This window comes from Beta vulgaris, chromosome 9 (genome assembly GCF_026745355.1).
Source record: "Beta vulgaris subsp. vulgaris cultivar EL10 chromosome 9, EL10.2, whole genome shotgun sequence".
NCBI lineage: Eukaryota > Viridiplantae > Streptophyta > Magnoliopsida > Caryophyllales > Amaranthaceae > Beta > Beta vulgaris.
This window is the reverse complement of record NC_079210.1, coordinates 55,421,121-55,440,827: the sequence shown is the minus strand read 5'-3', so window position 1 is coordinate 55,440,827 and position 19,707 is coordinate 55,421,121. Positions and strand designations below refer to the sequence as shown.

The 19,707-nt window shown below is 33.7% G+C and overlaps 1 protein-coding gene and 1 long non-coding RNA gene across 2 annotated transcripts; both read right to left on the bottom strand.

Moving 5' to 3' along the window:
- Positions 1–95: 95 nt before the first annotated feature.
- LOC130590038 (uncharacterized) lies at positions 96–676 on the bottom strand. The gene is made up of 3 exons (XR_008967635.1): positions 409–676; positions 211–308; positions 96–141 (listed from the first exon to the last, which is right to left on the bottom strand). It is a non-coding gene; the product is annotated as an uncharacterized LOC130590038 (long non-coding RNA).
- Positions 677–4,443: 3,767 nt separating this feature from the next.
- LOC104904973 (hypothetical protein) lies at positions 4,444–11,455 on the bottom strand. Its single transcript, XM_048636151.2, has 7 exons — positions 11,056–11,455; positions 10,768–10,812; positions 9,144–9,216; positions 6,351–6,448; positions 5,319–5,389; positions 4,863–4,998; positions 4,444–4,737 (listed from the first exon to the last, which is right to left on the bottom strand). The coding sequence occupies exons 1-6, from the start codon at positions 11,429–11,431 to the stop codon at positions 4,873–4,875; spliced, it is 789 nt and encodes a 262-aa protein (XP_048492108.1). The 5' UTR covers positions 11,432–11,455; the 3' UTR covers positions 4,444–4,737; positions 4,863–4,872.
- Positions 11,456–19,707: the final 8,252 nt, after the last annotated feature.

The window sequence follows — 19,707 nt, the reverse complement described above, 5'->3', positions numbered from 1 at the left end:
CAACCAACAACCTAATTATTGAAAGAGAAGAAAGGATGATTGGTTTTTTATCAGAAACTAGGTACAAACTAAAATACCTATTTCAAGTAAATCACATTCCCTATGCCATTACTTGGCATATTACTCTTGCACAAAATGATGCTGGATAAAGAACGGAAAAGAAATTGATCTGTAAACTGAAGGGATGGAGAAAATCATGATTAAACTTACCAAGAAGCTTGATGTCTGTACTATCCACTAACTATTTTGTCCCATCTTTCATGGAACCCACAAGGCTGGTATCAATCTTCTTCTTAAACATAAGGCCCCTATCATGATGAAAACCATGCTTCCATATAATGAAAATTGAAAAGCATGAGACAATAACAGAAGACACAAGATGAGAGAAAATATTTTTCTGAAATCAACCTTCATTCACTTGTAAAGGGAACTCATAACAGCTTCCGAGTACCTAACTCGAGGTTCGTAGATAAGACAACATTCGACAACTTTACGGATAGAGGAAAAGATCTTCATAAGATGCAGTCTTATTTGATAGCATTAGCCAGGTAATTCAACCTGCATTAGAACAATTTTACAAGGCCAATTGTTGGTCAGTTGTGTTAGATTAGGGACAGCAAGCTTTATGAGTTTTACACTCATTCATTAACCTTTTGGGTGCATTTCTCTACATACTAGACATTGCGATTTAATAGATCATAGCAAGTACTGTATATAAATGGGCACAAAAATTATTATTTTTTGAAAGGAAAATGGGCACAAAATTTTGATAAATCATGTCATAAGATAACAAAAGAGAGCCAAAAAATAGAAGGAATTCCAGTTATATATACAACATTCACCTCCAGCAAAATATTCAGACAATGCAAAGTTACAATAATTAGGACTTTAGGACGACTGCATTTGTGCTAGGCATATATAAATCAAATGGTCGTGCAATTAAATTGAGATGAATTAACAAGCCAGGGAATTGCACTTTTACATGAAAATCTATTCCACGTACTTCCCTCCTCACTAGTAAAGAGGTCTTGTGATCAGAACACCAAGAAAAAAAGAAAAAAGTAAAGAGGTCTTGTGATCAGAACACCAAGAAAAACAGCAGCAGAGCCACCAGCCACAACAAGCTTATCAAAAAGAAATTATTTCATAACTAGTGATTCTAAAGCTTCTCTCCTCCAGTGAAAAAAAAATAGTAAGAAATAAACAGTTTGCAAAAACATAGCCTAGTTTTCTTCAAAGACAGCAAGATGTAGCCCATGTATAGAACTTTGTAAAATGAGAAATTTGACATCATTTTTTCGAATAAAACATATTAACCAATAGATACGTCAATTCAATTCAATTGTGATAAGCTGCGATACCCTTCTTTTAGCAACCATGTGCACAGAAGCAACTATGATACATCAAGAAGAGTTCCTTGTATCAAGTTGTGGCATGAAGTGAGAGCAGTTGGAGTTATACAATATAGACACCAAAGTTGACATTTTCACTAAAAGCACCTTGACATGAAATTGCCAACAAGGTCTAACTCCAGGGTCTTACTCTGCACAAGTATATGGAGTATAAGTTGCTTGAAACTTTAAGTTGTCAATAACTTCATCTAGTGCATAAAATAGAAAGAAATTGAAAGAGATGGTACAATCACCAATACTGCAACCACACAATTCATTTTTGGTAGAATGAATCATGTTCACTCACTGAGAATTGTAAGCAACGCCCGATGAGTTGCAGTTAATGTTTTTAGAAGATAAGCTAATGGATAATCAGGTATACTTGCAAGAATAACAAGAGGTGCCGTTTTATCTGTCAGTGTTTAAAGTTCTGAAAAGCACACGACGTACTCTTATTAGAATGTGGTGACTCCATTACATACACTGTGAAGAAAAGAAGATGGTTTCAGTGCAATTACTACATTGATCCATTCTAGTGACAGCAACCTAGCAATATAATGTAAAGGTCCTCATATCCTCCACCTGCTCCCCTCCAAGTCCTCGTTGGTTGTAGTCCCATTATCCTACCCTTGTGGCCATAATTTTTTGGTACAGAATTGGCTTGTGCAAATGACAAAACCTAAATATTATCCAAACAAGAGAAGATTGCTCCATCAAGACCCCTCCCCTCTCCTTCTAAATTTTCTCATAAGCACTCGATGGGCGAAGCTTTGAAATGATACTTTCTTGCCAACTCCACTCCCCATCTTACCCCAAGAACTAGGACTACCTCCTTCTAAGCTTCTATTCATAATCCACCCTGCAAAGTTGCAATCTCATCAGAAAAAAGGGAGCTATATGGTTAACCTTTACAGACAATGATGCACTCATGCACACACAAACAAACATTATTTCTAAAGGCACATTAAGCACAAGTGGAAAATCAAAATTAAGAAGTACCAGTTATGTAAGTTGCAACTATCCCTAGGTACATCAATCAACAATCCAGAACTTGTAATTAACAAGAAACAATCACAATAAGCAATTGATGATCATCCTTATCTATAATTAAACCAACACATATACCCGAAATCAAATGTTAAGGCTCAATTTGGTAGGGTGTAAATTATTTTTCGTGAATATGAGTTTTACTTTTCTTTTAATTTTCCGTTGTTTGGTCTTATAAGGGGTGTAAAACAAGTTTCCATCAATGGGAAAGCGCTCTTGTATAGGCAAAAATCATTTTCCTTTGAAAAAGAAGGGAAAATACATTTTTTTCCCTCCTACTAAAACTCTCCTCTTATTCATCCTCTCATTTCCCCTTCTATTTTTCTTTTTCATTTTACATCCAACCAAACGGAGCCTAAACACACTCACTATACACCCGGGGCCCGGTGTACGGATAAAATTGTAAATAATCGCTTTACCTAATACCATATATTCAAAAGCACTCAAATATCCTCAAATAACTTTTAAAAATAAGACACCAACATCATCTAATAATTTCCAAAAATAAAGAATTTGATTTAGCATTGAGGACATCAAGATGAAGGGTATCAACATTAAAACCAGCATTTAAGTAGCGATAAAAAAAAAAGGAATGGGCTTTAATCTTAGAGAAGTTAGAGAAAAGAGCCGTTACTGTCTGATGCTCACAACAGAAGAAGTGAAATAACCCAAAGCATTGGAACTTACGTAGTGCGGCATATTCGGGGTGATGCGGTGGGTGATGTCGATAATCCGGCCACCATTGCCGAAAGTCTCTATGCATGATTTTGGGATTGGAGTGTGTTTGACAACAATGTACTAGGAAAATTTTCATTGTAATTTAAAATAATAATACTAATTTACTAAATACAATTTGGTATAGCGGTTAAAACTTTAGTATATGAATGTGAAGTCACATGATCAAAACCTTTATTATGTAATTTTTAATTGTTTTATTAAAACATGGATTACATGACTAAAACTCTTTAGGAACACCATAAGAATTTACTTACAAAAACAAACATTTTACTATTGAAGTAGAACATCACAAGACTTTACCTACGGAAACGAATATATTCCTATTGAAATGGGACATATCAGAATTCAATTATGAAAATGAATATTTTATTGCTGAAATTGAACATTACTATAATTCAATTACTTAAATAGAATATTAGCTCATCGAACATAGAACATATTTTTTGCTATAAAATAAGTTGTAAACGAACATTTTTTTTAAATAAAACATTTGCTTATCAAAAAAAACAGAACAATTTTCACGAATATGGTGCATAGTTTTCTGCTGAAAAATAAGTTTAAAACGAACATTTGTTGAAATAGAACATTTGCTTATTGAAAATTAAACAATTTTCACCAAAAATAGAACATATTTTTTTGCTGAAAATATGCTTAAAACGAATATTTGTTGAAATGGAACATTTGCTTATTGAAAATAGAACATATTTCTTTGCTCAAAAATATACTTAAAACGAACATATGTTGATATAGTATATTTACTCATTCAAAATAGAACAAATTTATTAGATATACCGTGTGCACATACTCCTAGGAGCACAACAGAATTTTCAGATAATGAATCCTGTTTTTAGTAGTGTCATATTAGTTGCGCGCAAAGTTTTGTAAGTTGTAAGTTTGTAAACCATAAAATGGCCTTTTGCCCAAGGGCCAGAGTCGTGGGTTTTGTAATGTTATTAGATTGTATGTTCTTGTTGCAAAAAAATGAATAGTCCTTTTTTAACAAAAAAAAAAGAAGAGAAGGATATTAATTTCCCAAAAGGCCGAATATGTTATCCTACACTGAAAAATAATCCCCAATTTACGAAATATTAGTTGAAACAATCTCACCGTATATTTGGTGTAGACACCCTTCCAATCAATAATAAAACCTTTTTTTCAAAGGCAATTTATAGTTGAATGTCTTCACATATTTACTGTGACTCTGTGAGTTTGTTTACCATCATTTGTAATTTATGTAAAAAAAAAAAAGGAATACACCCTTATAAAATGTTACTATAAAATTCGTCTCGATATATATTTTTCAAATATCAACATTTTATAATGTTTATAGACTAAAAGGAAATGGAGATAGTACAATAGGAAAGCATCATATAATAACCAATTACAAGAAATTGCCAGGACATGATTTCTGTAGCAAATTTACATGGCACTCGCACAAACATATATAATCTCTTCAACCTCTTGAAATCGTGAGGTACCAGATCCATTTCCAGATATATGCATCCCTGAATCTCATAGGCCATACATCAGAATTACGCTTGCATGTTGAGATTCACGTTAGCTGCACAAGGAAGCCAAGATGGTAAACAAACTCACGCTCGAATAGATAAGATGAACGGAGCGCCATTGGTATAGCATCAAGTTTGCGAAACACAGCAGAACGAGAATGGGACAGAATCCACTTACACTTAAAGCATCACTTCATGAGAATGCATCTTATAGGTGTGCCCTCGGCACCGGCCATACGTGGATGTAAGCAATGTACATTATACGTTCCTGCGGGGACGTTATCCAGCTTTAGACCTTCCACTAGTATGATTTCCTGCAGAATAGCAAAACATCAATCTTCTTTCTACCAACTGTTAATAAAAGATATATATTAACTAAATTAAGAGTAGAAGTAAAGAACTAAGGAAAATGTTCACCACCAAGAGAACTAATTTTCACCATGTGGAAACTACTCTCCACCCTTTACAAACCAAAGGAAATGAGAAAACCGCTTCTCCTGGAAAATGTTTTTAGCCGAACTTAACAGGGTCTAAAAGGTGTAAAGTTAACAGCAATATAATAATATAATTACGCAACATATTCCATAAGCATGCTTCATAAAGCTAATTGGATCAATTTGTATACAGTTCTTACCCTACTTTTGAGGAGAACAAGATGAGAAGGAGCCAAGTCAGCGAATGCAGCAACAGATAAATAGTCGATACCTACAGTGTCAACCAGGTGATTAGTTTTATAAGAAGTATAATATGATCGATCGACAACACAGTTTTCAGTATGCTCAAATGTTGGCATCTCAATATTTGATTCCAAAAGGTCCAACAACCACCACCATGATCTGTATGCTTCCAACTGTTACTGGGATCTGAAAAGGCCCATTTGTGTGCAAATCTCAACTGCTGAATAGAGACGAATCTCATAAGTTCCACTGCGTGATAGTGAGTAAAACAATCTGTATGATACGTGTAATCAAGGAATAATTCGACTTGATGGTGATTTCGCACTGAATGAAACCACTCAGCCACGCAAAGGAACTGATAGAGATGCACATATTTCCCCAGAATTCCAATCCGAACCAGGGAAGGAGGGAGAGAGAAAGTAAGAAGGAAGAAGGCAGATTCCTAATTCAAACGAATTAAGATATCCCTGGACAGAAATTCAAGCATATTCCAGCAGATACATGGAAGGAGGCAGCTATTATTGTTACAAAATTTCAAGACGTCAGAACTCAGAAGCACCAATCCAGTATACAGCAACTGCTAGAATGGCCTCAAAAAGGGTGGCATACTTGCCTCAAGCAAGTGATGAAAGCTATTAAGATTGATCTTCCTAGATCCTGAATAGTTAACTAGACTTAATGTTTACTCCATTACTTATTCAGTGATAGAAATCCTTTATTCCCATAAAATTAAAAATAAAATAGAATACATATATTGATGGCTTCTGATGTATAACCTACCAATAAGTGAGGAGAAAATGTCAAGCAATTCACATGCTGCTCACTAATGTACAAAAGTGACTGTTGGCTAACTTTTTGGGAAGAGATAAGCTAGATAATCAAAATTACAGACATGAATTCAGGTGAATTACTCACCTCATGTGGAAAGGCATGCTTTGACAGAAAATTGAATAGTTAGAGGTGCCGAAATTTCAAGAGTAAAAGCTTACCAACAAGCTTGATGTCTGTATTATCCACCAACCATTGAGCACCATCCTTCATGAAACCAACATAGCTAGAATCAAACTCCTTCTTATACATAAGACGCCTAAGATGGGAAGGATAAGTGTGTTAATTATTTATAGCAACTTTAGGACAAAGCATCAATGGAAGACACGAAATAAGAGGGAATTATCTGCTAAAATTTGCCAAGAATATCATTCTATCCTACCTTCAGTCACTACTCTTACAGAGTGTCGGAGACAGACAAAGCATTCAACAACATTGTGAATACAGAGGATAAATTTTCACAAGGCAAACTACCCCGTTTAATAGCAGCTGAATAAGTGGTAAGCATTTACAAGAGTAAGCAAAGCTCAAACTTTCTAAGAGTTCTGTATTCATTTGTTTCAGGTACATTTCTTCATGCTACTAACCTGATTATCTAGAAAGAACAGTATAGGAAGTACAATACGAAGTTACGAACTATGCATAGCATTATTATGAGCTATGAAACAAAAAAGGGGGGTTTACAGAATACAAACTATAGTCATTTTATACAACTTCATCGTTCATCTTTAGTAGACTGATTGAGACCAATTACATATAAACTTCTAAAATAAATAGCTACTGAAATGTAAGTAGATAAGCAACAAAAGCCAAAGATAGAATCATTTTTATGAAATATTTATAAAGATTCACAAGTCCGGAAAAAAGAAGCCAGTCTATATATTTATGCTTGGAAAGTTTACAGGTATTCCACCTACTTTCCTGTCTAGTTGCCGAAGTCCTATGCTTGAACCAAGAAGAAATGAAGCAAACTGATAACACTAGAGCCTCTAGGCACAACAAGCTTGTCTGAAAACAAACCCTAACATTAAAGCTCCTTTTCCCCTATGAAATAATTTTGCTTTTTGACTGTAAAAGGGGACAGTTATTCACTAATTCATAATAAACAAAGTGACAGCATTATCCCTCCACTCAGAATCCATAATAAACTCAGGACAGCCAACAACCCAAAACCTTTCACCCATATCAGCTGGGTGTAGCTCGAAGATGGGCCTCCAACAAAATGTGTTAAGAGCCGGGGTTTGCAAAAAAGAGCAGCCTACTTGCGTACATGAGCTGCACGAAGTGAATTTGTGAGATCAGTAATTTAAACACGGGAAAAACATTGTTGGGGAACCCTGGCATCCTATGTTTAACTTTTAAAAAAATCTAGCTCAAGAAGCTTTATGAAGTGGTCCAATCAAAGTTGCCATCAGTCCATAGGCCTTTAGCATTTCACTAACGGCAATAAATATGTCAATTTTAGTTGTTATAGGCTATGATACCAGCCTTGTAACCTATGATACCTGGGTACGCCTTCCAGGGACCGTTTCCCGTACCGGGTACGGGTACGTACCGGGTACGGTACGGATTCGCCTGGGATTCGTACCCAGAACGAATCCATAGGGCCGGGTACGCGGGCTGTTGTTGGGGACGGAAAATTCGAACGCGGGGACGGGCTGGGTACGTATTTTATACTAAACCCACGTACCCAAGGTCTTTACCGATTTCCTCTCGCCGGTTTTCTTCTTCAACGCAGGCTGGAACAAGTAACCTTCTCATCATTTCTTCTTCTCGATTCTTAAGGTTTTGTAATTTTGTTCGCCGATTAAATTTAGTTGTTTATCTTAGAATTTTTGACCAGAGGAGAGAGAACGAAAGAAGATCAGAGGAGAGAGAAAAAGCAGATCAGAGGAGAGAGAAGGAAAGAAGATCAGGGGAGAGAGAGAGTCATTTTCTGGTTTACTTTTTTTTTTCTTTTGTACAGTATGTGGGGGAAGGGGAAAGGTCATTAAAAAAGGCACGTGAAATGGTGAAAGTGAGTAGTGTATTATAATATTATATTTACAGCTGTCCTTGGCTTTTTCACAACTTTGTTTAGTATGTTACTGCTTCTTTTTTTCTTTTTCTTTTTCTTTTTTGCTAAACTAAAATCAAATTATTTACAGGAAGGAAAGCTTTTTCTCCATAGTTTCATATGCATGTCTTTTAATATTTTTGTACACAAATTTAATGGAGATGTAGGAAAAATTGAACATAATAATTTTCATTAAAAAATATTTTTTTTTTTGCCGAATCCAAGCCGTACCCGTTTTTTGAAATTTTGATTTTGCCGTTTTCCGTCCCCGTACCCGTACCCGTATCCGTCCCCGTACCCGTATTGGTGCAACCTAGCTTGTAACAAACTTATGCATAAAGCAACCAAGATTTATGCCAACAACCTGATAAGGCAGATTGTGATGCTTCATAATTGCCATTTAACAACCTAAGGGAGCACCTCCGTGTGTCAAGTTGTTGCATGAAGTGATTGCAGAGGGAAGAAATAAAGATTTCGAGGTCCATGGTCAATGCATCAATTTTGATGTTACAGTTGACATCTCCGTTAGAAGAGCCTCTACATGACATCCTAGAAAGTAGAACCCGAGTAGAAAATGCCTAAAAGGTCAGACTTTCAAGAAGTTGCTACAGGACATTATAATCTACACGGGTAATGAAGAACAGAAGTTGATCCAAAGCAACCATTTTATTCAAGTGTCTAAATTTTGGCACCAGAAAGCAATGAAGAGGTAGATCCAACCATTTAAATTTCATATCATAACCACCCAAATTTCTAATTCTGGTGGAGTGACCATCTCCTGTCACTAAGAGTTACGGCTATCCAAAAGTTTACTGATAAATTGTATTATATGTTAAAGAAAAGGAGCTAATGGATGATCACATACGCCAGCAGAAATAGTAGCAGGCATCAGTTTTACCTGTCTGTGTTTAGAGTTCTAAAAAGCACACGCCGTACTCCTTTTGGAATATGTAGTGATTTCATCACGTCCGCTGTGGATAAAAGATTTACAGTATCATCAGTCTATGAATACATTTCAGCAGCAGCAGCAGCAGCAGCTACATATATAAAACATAAAGCTTATTCTTAAATAGTGGCCCTGCTCCCCTTATTTGCTTCCCATCCTACCTTCGAAGTACACAATTGTGATGGAGAGACAAACTTACAAAAATGACAAAACCAGATAGGAAACTGGAAAAGAAGCCCTATGTTCTAATGAGGATATGTGGTACAAAGTTTCAACTGCTACAGCAAGTTTCATGCATTCAGCAAATTCACTAAAACAAAGATGATTTAGGATGTTGTGTAACTATATACTATCCTCCGTTTCAATTTAGTTGTGAGAATTTTTATTTTAGGGAGTTTCAATTTAGTTGTGACACTTTCGTTTTGGGTAATAACTTTTCTCCATCTCTCTCCTAGCAGGACCCTTTTATTTTCTTTCTCTATCTCTCTCCTCTCCAAAAATAGTCCGTGATTTTAAAAGTGTCACAACTAAATTGAAACAGAGGAAGTATATATATTAGTCAACATTCGCTCATCAAAATATTACAGCGTTTAACCTTACTTCCAATAATGGAGAAACCTGCTACTCTATAACAAAGGTGATAAAAATCATAGATTATACCAATTAAATCGTGGGACAAGCTCACATGTAGGTTAACACTTAACACTCACCTCACATTTGAGCCCATTTGAAACTATTTGATAACACTCTTAAATATGAGTTTGGGCCGCACCCATCATAAGGAGAGAGAATCCACTTCACAAGACTAAGGAGGTTTCTACCTTCAAACCATATGGCAACATGTGTTGTGCGCTATACATCATAGCTTCAACACTCCCCCTCATATGTGATGTGCCTTTTTCAATTGGATCAAAGTAAATTAACGGTCTCAACTGTGGATCTGGCTCTGATACCATGTTAAATACTTAAATATGAATCTTGCCGCACCCATCATAAGGAGAGAGAGTCCACTTCACATCTTTTATCAATGTGAGATACTCACATGTGTTCGTTATTAAGAGTAAATAATGGCTAATGTTCAATTTCGAAATAGTAGTATGAAACCCAAGGAGCATATTCCTCTCCTTTAGTTCTTGTACATCAACAAGGATGAAGGAATACTCATCCTAGTGACTTCATTTATATATACTAATTGATCTATAGCAATACTAACCCAAGTGACGGTTAAAAAAGAAAATAATCCTCTATAAAACACCAAAAACTATTCTCAACCTCTCCCTCCACACCGATGAGGCAATAACTTCTCTCCTACCCATAATCTAATCATTCATCATATTCCCTCCACACCGATAAGGCAATAACTCCTCTCCTACTCATAATATAATCATTCATCATACGTACTTAGTTCAAAATTTCCAACTTACAAATACAGCCTCACAAGTCACAACACTGAAAATAAGGGGTAAAGAACTTGTATTTTCTTGACCTTTTCCTAAAAAAAATACAGATAACAAACAATTTAAACACTGCAGAAAGAAAACAGACAGGAAGAATTTAAAAAAAAATATTAAAGTACCAGTTATGTTGCTATCCCTTTGTACATCCACCAGAAGTGCAGGACCTGTAATCAACAACAAGAGGTACAACATACCATCAATAATCAACTCATAATCATCAATCAAACACTCCCCAAAAATCCACTAATCACAAACTATAACACCTTCATAAACATCATCATCATCTATTCAACAAAACAACTAATACCCATTAACTCAAATCACACAAAATTCACTACCCACCATTCCACCAACAAAATTACCAAAATCAAACAAATGGGTTAACTTTTTAACAAACAAAAAATTACCATTAAGAACATCAAGATCAAGAGTATCAACATCATAACCAGCATCCAAGTATTCTTGATAAAAATGGCTAGGTGCATCAACATGAGTCCCAGTATGAGAAGGGAGTTTCATCTCGGAATTATTAGCAATAGACCCATTTTTCTGGCTGGCAACAAGCCAGATAAACTGACCAACACCGTGAGAAGAAGTAAACGCCGGCATGTTGGGATCAATACGGTGAGTTATGTCGATAATCCGGCCATTACCATAAGTATCTCTTTTATCCGGGATTAGTTCGGCGGCGCCGCATGATTCCTCGCCGTATGGAGGGGGGTATGCGGCGGTGGTTAAAGTGGCGGAGACAAGGAAGAATGAGAGGAGGTGGAGGGTATTCATGGTGGGATATAATAAAAATGGGAATTCAGTCTTGAGTATTAAACTAAACTATAAATAGTAAGTAAGGTATGCTTAGGCTATGAGAAGTTGATCTTTCCTTGATTTTTCACTTCCTATGAAATTTCACTTTTTAGGAAATAAGCAAAATTGTTTGGTAGGCTTAGTCGCTTAGGCTATGAGAAGATGGAATTCTCATGAAAAGTGGCACTTACCTAGGAGGAACTAGGTAAGCAACTTCCTCCATTGTATGGGAAGTAGAACTTCCTAGGAAGTTCCACTTCTTATGCTCTAGTTAAACAAACATCTACTTATGCTTGCACTTCCTAAGAACTTACAATTCCTATGCATTTGGATGTCAACCAAACAAGGCCTAAGTAGGTATCTCTCTTCACCTTATTTATCGTTCTTATCGATTTAGGTACGGTTTAATCAATTCGGCTAAAGTTAGTTGAATTTCAAATAAGATTTTACACATTCGCAAAATAAATTCAAATAGGATCGGAGTTCAATTTAATGACTTTTAATACTTAAGTACATAGGTATGTTCTCTTCACCTTATTCTCGTTCTTATTGGCAAAATAGTTTAAATAAAATTATAATAAGCTCGAATAAAGTTATAACTTGAGTTAAAATAAGATTTGTTACGCTCACAAAATAATTTTAGATAAGATTTATAGAGTTTAGATCAAACAAAACTAAGTTGAAAAAACGGATACATACACTACAATCCACACTCTCTATTGGTCAAGGCATTGAATTATTGGAGCTTGATTAGGTTGTAGTTTGACTAAAAGCACCGTTCATGACTATGATATGATGAGTGATGACTAATTAGTGTCTGAATATTCACGTACATAGGTAGGGATGGCAATGGGTACTGAACCCGAACTAGACCCGCTAGGACCCGACCCATTTATAAGGGTCTGGGTCCAGAAATTTTAAACCCAAATGGGTCCGGGTCGGGTCCGGGTCCCGACGAGAATGGGTCCGTGTCCACATATGCTAGGCCCAGACCCGGCCCGCCTCGTGGATCCATTTACATATTAGAATTTTTGGTTTTTTACCTAAACTCTAAAATTTTATGAGTTGTGATTTTGTGAACTCGTTAGTGTTGTAACTCCACTAAAACATGTAACTTTATAAGTTGTAACATTTTAATATTTTATGAGTTCATTCATAAAATTTTATTTAAAGAATGCTTTAACCATGAATACAAGAACCTATATATATTAGGGCGAAAATTTTTAATTACATATATTCAAAAATGTGATGAAAACTTAAAACTAAGAAGGACCAATTAGGACCCAATAAGGACCCATGGACCACCCAGTGGATCTGGGTCTGTGTCTAAAAAATCTAGACCCAACGGATCTGAGGCGGGTTTGGGTCTGTGAAAAATAAACGGGTCTGGGTCCAAGTGGACCCGATCCAGACCCGCCCCATTGCCATCCCTATACATAGGTATATTCTCTTTTCTTTAATTCCGTTTTTAGAAGAAATTTTTTTATATATAACTAGCCTTTTGTGCATGCGATGCATGCGATGATATTTTCAGGTCTAATACTAAGTAGTAAACAAACTGAAAATGCAAGTTAGTAATTAAGTTCACCTCCATTTTGTGAATAAGATTCTTCCATGTTCTTTTTATGTTGTTATTCATTAAAAGTTTAGATGAGGTTTAATGAATTCGGATAAAATTAGTCCACTAAAGATAAGATTTGAGACCTCGCAACATACATTCAAATAAAGTCTAATAAATTTATACAAAAAATAAATTGAAAATAACGGAGGATAATCCACAATCAACAATGTCTCCTAGTCTAAGGCATTAAATGATTTGATCATGATTCGATTGGAGTTTGACTAAAGCTCGATTGATGAGTATGATATGATGATTGATTAGTGGTTGAATATTCAAATTACTCGACTAGTATGTAGAGAAGCTGGAAATGTGGAACTAGATAGTCCACAACACCTAGGGCGCCGCATGATTAATTTCATCCACCTTGACTTTTGTTTCCTCAAAACTCAGCATATTAAAATCAGTTTCTTTATAAATTGTTAAGAATGTAACTATTTATAAACACTTGATTTAGATTTCAGTTTGAAATGAGGGTTTCGATGGAGGATCATCTAGCTCAACTTTTTTCCCTTGTTCTGACGACGAAGGTGTTTATTGCTAAATTTAATGGATCTATTTTCCTATAATAAAAAAAAGATTTTATTTTATTTTCAGTAACTAATACGGAGGATTGTTAAACATTGCCCATAAAGTACTTAACATCGCTCAAAATATATTTTTATAGCCCAATTTACCCTTTCCTCTTTCTACACTACCCCCATCACCACCAACCTTCTGCCATTTCACCTTCTCTTTTCCCCACCACCTACCTTCCCACTATCACCGTCGACCTCCACCGCAGCCACCTCGCAACGAAATTTCTTTAAACTGTAGAACATCCCGGGCTGAACGTCCTGCATTGAACGTCCCGGGCGAAATTTCTTTAAACTGTAGAACGTCCCCTCAAATAAAGAAAATCTAGTTAAGTGCACCATTATAGTTAGTCTTGTGTGAATCTGATTGACAATATTATTAGTGTATAATCACCCCATTATTTATCCTAAAAGCGTGATGTTTTTAAGTTACATGTACCACTTTAATATAAGGGGCCGCATTTTACTTTAAATGGGTTACTTTATGAAAAATTATTCATTTAGGTCGGAACATAAAACTCGTCATAATCATGGTAAAGTAGCTTTCTATAAGAATTAATTTGTACCTTTGTTATCACCAATGTACTAAATCAATTTTGGCAAAGTACGTATTGGTGAAATGGTGAATTTATAGATACATTTATAGATAGTCATATTCCTCCTTAGTTATCTGTATTCTCTCTCCTAAAACCTAATAAAATCAGTTCTCTCTATTATATGGATGTGCGTGGCTAACATCTTGTTAGGGAACCATGTTTATTTCTTGTGTCAATTGTTCATTAATTGTTTATTTCGTTAATTGCTTTTGTCACAACAAATCATATATTGTATACTTGTTATTAGAAGTAGATAATAGTTCGGGCAACATTTGCTCATCCTGATCATAGAAAATATGCTATGAACAAAATTATACTAGTTTAATACTTTCTCCATTTTTTATAGATACTCCATTTTGACTTGCACACTTGCCAATACACAATTGTGACTATTGATATCCTGCATTATTCATTACTAAAAAGTTATAAAAGGGGTTAATATTTTCAAAAATTTCATGACAAATTCAACCATATCTTGTATGTTAACATTAGGTTCATCTATATGTAGAAAAATATAGTCAATTAGTGTTTATATATAATGAAAACGCCAAAATGGAACATCTATTTATAAACAGAGAGAGTGATCTGATTGTATTTTCATTAATCAATTGTGAATAGCTTATCAAAATTTGTGCACTAACTACTCCATCTGTTTTTTTATCTTTCTCACTTGTAATATTGAGACTATTTATACTTGAAGATAATCTTCCCAATTTTTTCAATTAAAAAAGTAATCATGCAAGGTCTTGTTTGATTCGTCCCAATTAATACTTTATTAACATTCAATGGTTATAATTTTTGCTAACATACAATGAAAGATAGTTAACTTTAAAGAGGTGTATGTATTGGGAGACGCGCACAGGAAAGTGAGAAGGATAAAAAAACAGGAGGAGTACTTTTGGAACTCATGTCCTCCTTTACATCAAAAAATCAATTTGTGCACTAAAAGTCTCTCTACTTACGAAAACAAGACTCATGCAAGAGTACAATAAAAATGCGTGTGTTGAGACTGTAACACATAATCTTATGTTTGTCTTTGTATGAAAACAAATTATTTAAAGAGAAGGTAATATTTATCTTTTTTAAACAATTAGATACAAACATATATATTAATAATCATTAATCTAATGCTAACAATAGTGTGTCTTATCATTCAATACTCTTATATTAAAATATTAAAAAAAACTTAAAATTCTTATAACCTTCATAATTAATACCACTATATTATTTAATTGTATCAGTTATTTTCTTATATACATTAACCTAAATTTCGAAAACAATATTGTATTATAGTCTTATAATTAAATTAATTTATATATCCATCTTGATGGTGAGGGTTATATTGATCAATAACTCATATTAATTTAAATGTTGAAAATTTAAAAGAAAGTGGAAGATTATTTTACAAGCAAAATCTGATGCCTATGATTTCTTTTTTTATACTTTTCTCAAGTGTTTGATTTAACACAAAGGTAAGTTAGCTAATGATATCTAAAAGAGAATGATATCAACAAACTCACATTAATGTTGTTGGTAAATGATATTTAAAAGTAAGGTATGAAATCATCTATACAAATATATTATAGATTATTAACATGGGCCCTGCCCTAAAATGGGAGTTTTGGGCCTTTTGGGTACAACTTTTCAAGTCAAGCTAGGTCGGGACTGGCGCAATTTTTTGGGAAAAAAAAGCAGGGTACGAGTGACTTAAACATGAAAAACCAGGCTGATTTTTTATCAGGGTTAGAAATGGCCCGAAAAGCCCGCATGGGCCAATCCGAGTTAGCTTGTTTTGGCGGAAAATTTCGGCGCGAGGCTTGGGTCTGTAATGGGTCAATTTTTTTTTGCCAAAACCCGGTCCGGTCGATGATCACCTCTATAATATAAAGTATTAAAAAGCGTTCTTAAGTAAGTTTTTACGCCATGTGGAACTACCCCTTTATTTATTTCGTTTCATGTCATCAACATACATTAAAAAAATAGAAATATACTTCGTATAAAATTGACCACATAAACTCAAATTAATACAATAAAGTTTTAATCAAAGAAATATGCAATATTAGATGCTACTATTTTAATATAAATTATTAATAGTTCGAGTCCCAAAACATCGTCCGTACATAACGACTAGTTATCTAAAGATAAGATGGAATCTTTCCCCGAAATATGTAAAGAAAGGTATTTATTTGGCACCCCCGATGAACCCAACTTATGCCCAAGTGGCTGAGACTTGAGAGATCCTTCTTCAAACACCCTTTGTAATGCCTTAAAAGAGATGGGCCTCCAACTCAAGAGTAGTCTATTATAATCCATAATGATAATCTCATGGCTAAGGTTCACAGTTTCACACTAACCCTTAGCAAGCCCATTTCAAGAAGTACAACGTATTCCTGATAGACGATACATTTCTTTTGCACCATACTCGTCCTTTTTTTTACCCACTTTCTTTTGAGTTATTTTTTATTAGACTATTTTTTTTTTTGTTTTAAGAATGGTTCCAAACAATTGTTCATTACTATTTTTACTTTCTTACTTTCTTGTTTTTAAAATAACAACATTAACTTCAATATAATATGTAAATAAATTAATAGTTTCTCTTTTCTTCTATTATATATATATATATATATATATATATATATATATATAGATATATATATATATATAGATAGATAGATATATTTCTCCTAAAACTTTGTATCTCAATATATAAGTAAACTAATAAAAACCGAAGAGAGCACTACACTATGAGTCTATGAGCCATGGCCCTCTATGTTATTTCGACAAGCAATCTTCGTTGTACATTATCAAGAAATCCATTTAAAGATCTGTATTCCCTTTCTTTCAATGATTGGCAAATATAAGAAGGTTGTTCAGTTTTATATGCTTACCTCGATAGTATCTAATGTTCTAATCGCCTAATTTTGCTAAACTTATTTTAACTTATAGAAACTAATTTGTATCAACTAAATTTTATTGAACTTCATTTTCACAAGTCATTGACGCTTCTCTAAATTTTTTGGAATATATACACTGAACAAACATAGTGACTAATTTTTTTTTGCCTGGGTGATGCCTTAGGTCGATTACAACAAAAAATATGTTATTATTTTTAAATTTTTATAATTTATTTTGCTACTTTTCGTATTTTATATCCATTATGAAATTGAAAAATTTATGTAATTATGATATCAATATTCTCTTGTAAGTTATGTAATAAGAGTGTTAGAGATGTATATACTTGTTTAAGTCTTTTTAGTTAATTATAATTATTACAAGACTTCATCATATTTTATCAGAAATAGTAAACAACAAAGTCATAGTATATTGATGGTTAAGCTCTTACTTTTTATTTCAAAGGTCACGTGTTTGATACCTTGCACTTACACATTTTTCTTAAAGTGAGGAGTGCACATAAACATAAAACATTTGCATTAAAAATGTGAGGCGAGTGTCATTTGTATAGATTACATCTTGTATATTTTTTGAGATGAAAATGGGGGGGGGGGGTTCTATTAAATTAGTGCAAGAAAATGGGCAATAACATTACTCATTTCACATGAGAAACAAAGAAGAAAATGAAATCAAATACTCCATTTGTTTTAATTTGTTGTTCCTGTATTTTTCATTGGAAAAAATTTCAATATGTTTTCCTATTTTGAATCTTTTCGTAAATAGCGTAATTTATGAATTAAATTTCTCACTAGTTTTAAGTTGTAATAAATATGTTCACGATATTGCGTGACTAACTTTTTACTTTTTTATCCCTCAAACTTGTGGCTCGTTGGAGAGCAACCCAAAGAATAATAAATGTATTTACACTAGTTTATAGTCATTTTTACTCTTTTACCCCTCAAAGCTGTGTGTCATCGGTTGCTTAACATAGAATAACTCAAAGCTATAATCTTTATTTTTAGTTAATCTAATTTTATTTAAAACAGTGGAACCTTGTTCATGTTTTATTTAAAATAGTAGAACATTCCCCAATTCCAAATAGGAACAACAAAAGAAAACAGAGAGAGTACTAAACAACTATATTCATTGTAAATGAGGAAGTTAGGGGATCTCCGAGTAAAGGAAATATTTGAATTTAGCTCTTTTTTTCGAGAGGGTGAGTTTATCATCTTATCTCTATTACCATGAGTATTGTTACTTATCCATATTTGTTATCTCTACTTTTTGTTTCTAAGTGCAACATCATTAATTGATATACAATTATACATCATACACAATAGAAGTTCAAAAACTAATAAATACATATCATAATTTTAATATGGCAAAACACCATTAATTGAATTACAGTCATATAACACATATAAAAACCCTCGTATTTCACATAGCGGTTTGATTTAGTGGGCAAATGTGTTATATCTACCTCATCCAACTAAATTTAGTACTCTTGCCACACAGCCAATTTCCAACTAAGCAGATGTCTTACTCTCTAAAGTACTAGTAATATATGAGCCACACATCTTATCAGAAAAGAAAACTAAAGGAAAGCCGCACATACTATTTAATTAGGTAAAAAAAATTGTATTGCTTAGAAAATAATGTTACTTTATATGACTTTGTTTGAAATTCCTTCATGATGAAGTTAAAATAATACTTCATTAGCCAACAACAGGTCATCCCACAGCTGTTAAGAAACTGATTTGATGATTGTGAAAGATACGATTCCATGGTTCTACGATTTTTGTATTTTACAAATAAAAGCCAAAACTAGGAGTTGTTTGCTCTTAATTATTAGTTCCTCAATTTTCTTTTGTCACCTAGCCTACAAAGGCTACAAACCTACAAAAAAGGTGTTTTTTTTTTTTTTGGTTGAAATACAACACAAAGATGTTACCTACTTCAAAAAAACTGCAAATGCAAGAGAGGATGCACTGATTTTGGCTGTAAATGATTCATTTAGGAAAACTAATGCACCTTAACAATATTCCTTTGCAAGATGAAAAATGAATGACAATAATGAGATCTACCATTCAAAGTAACCATTTAAAGATAAACTAGTTATTAGATCCGAGCTATGCTTCGGATAAGAAAAAAAAAATATTTATTAATATAATACTTTATGTTAATACATTAAATACAACTTAGTCTAGTGGTTAAGACTTTAGTATATGTACTTGAGGTCTCGAGATCAGACTCCTATACTACGCAATTTCTAAAAAAAATTATTGTACGTGGATTACATGAACTAAAACTCTCTAAGGAGAGCGACACGTGACACAGTTTCTTGTTTATGCACGTCTTTTAATATATTTGTATAGATTTGTTGAGGCAAATGATGAGTCTTCTCATCTTGCTCTCTTTCATGACTTTTTATGTACAATGGATTTTTTTGTTTACATGAATAAAACGTGCATTAATTAAATAATGAATTACAATCTATTACTAATACAACCACACATAAAACAAATAAAAACCTAAAGGAGATTTATGAGCTCTTACATGTCCTAAAAAACAAAA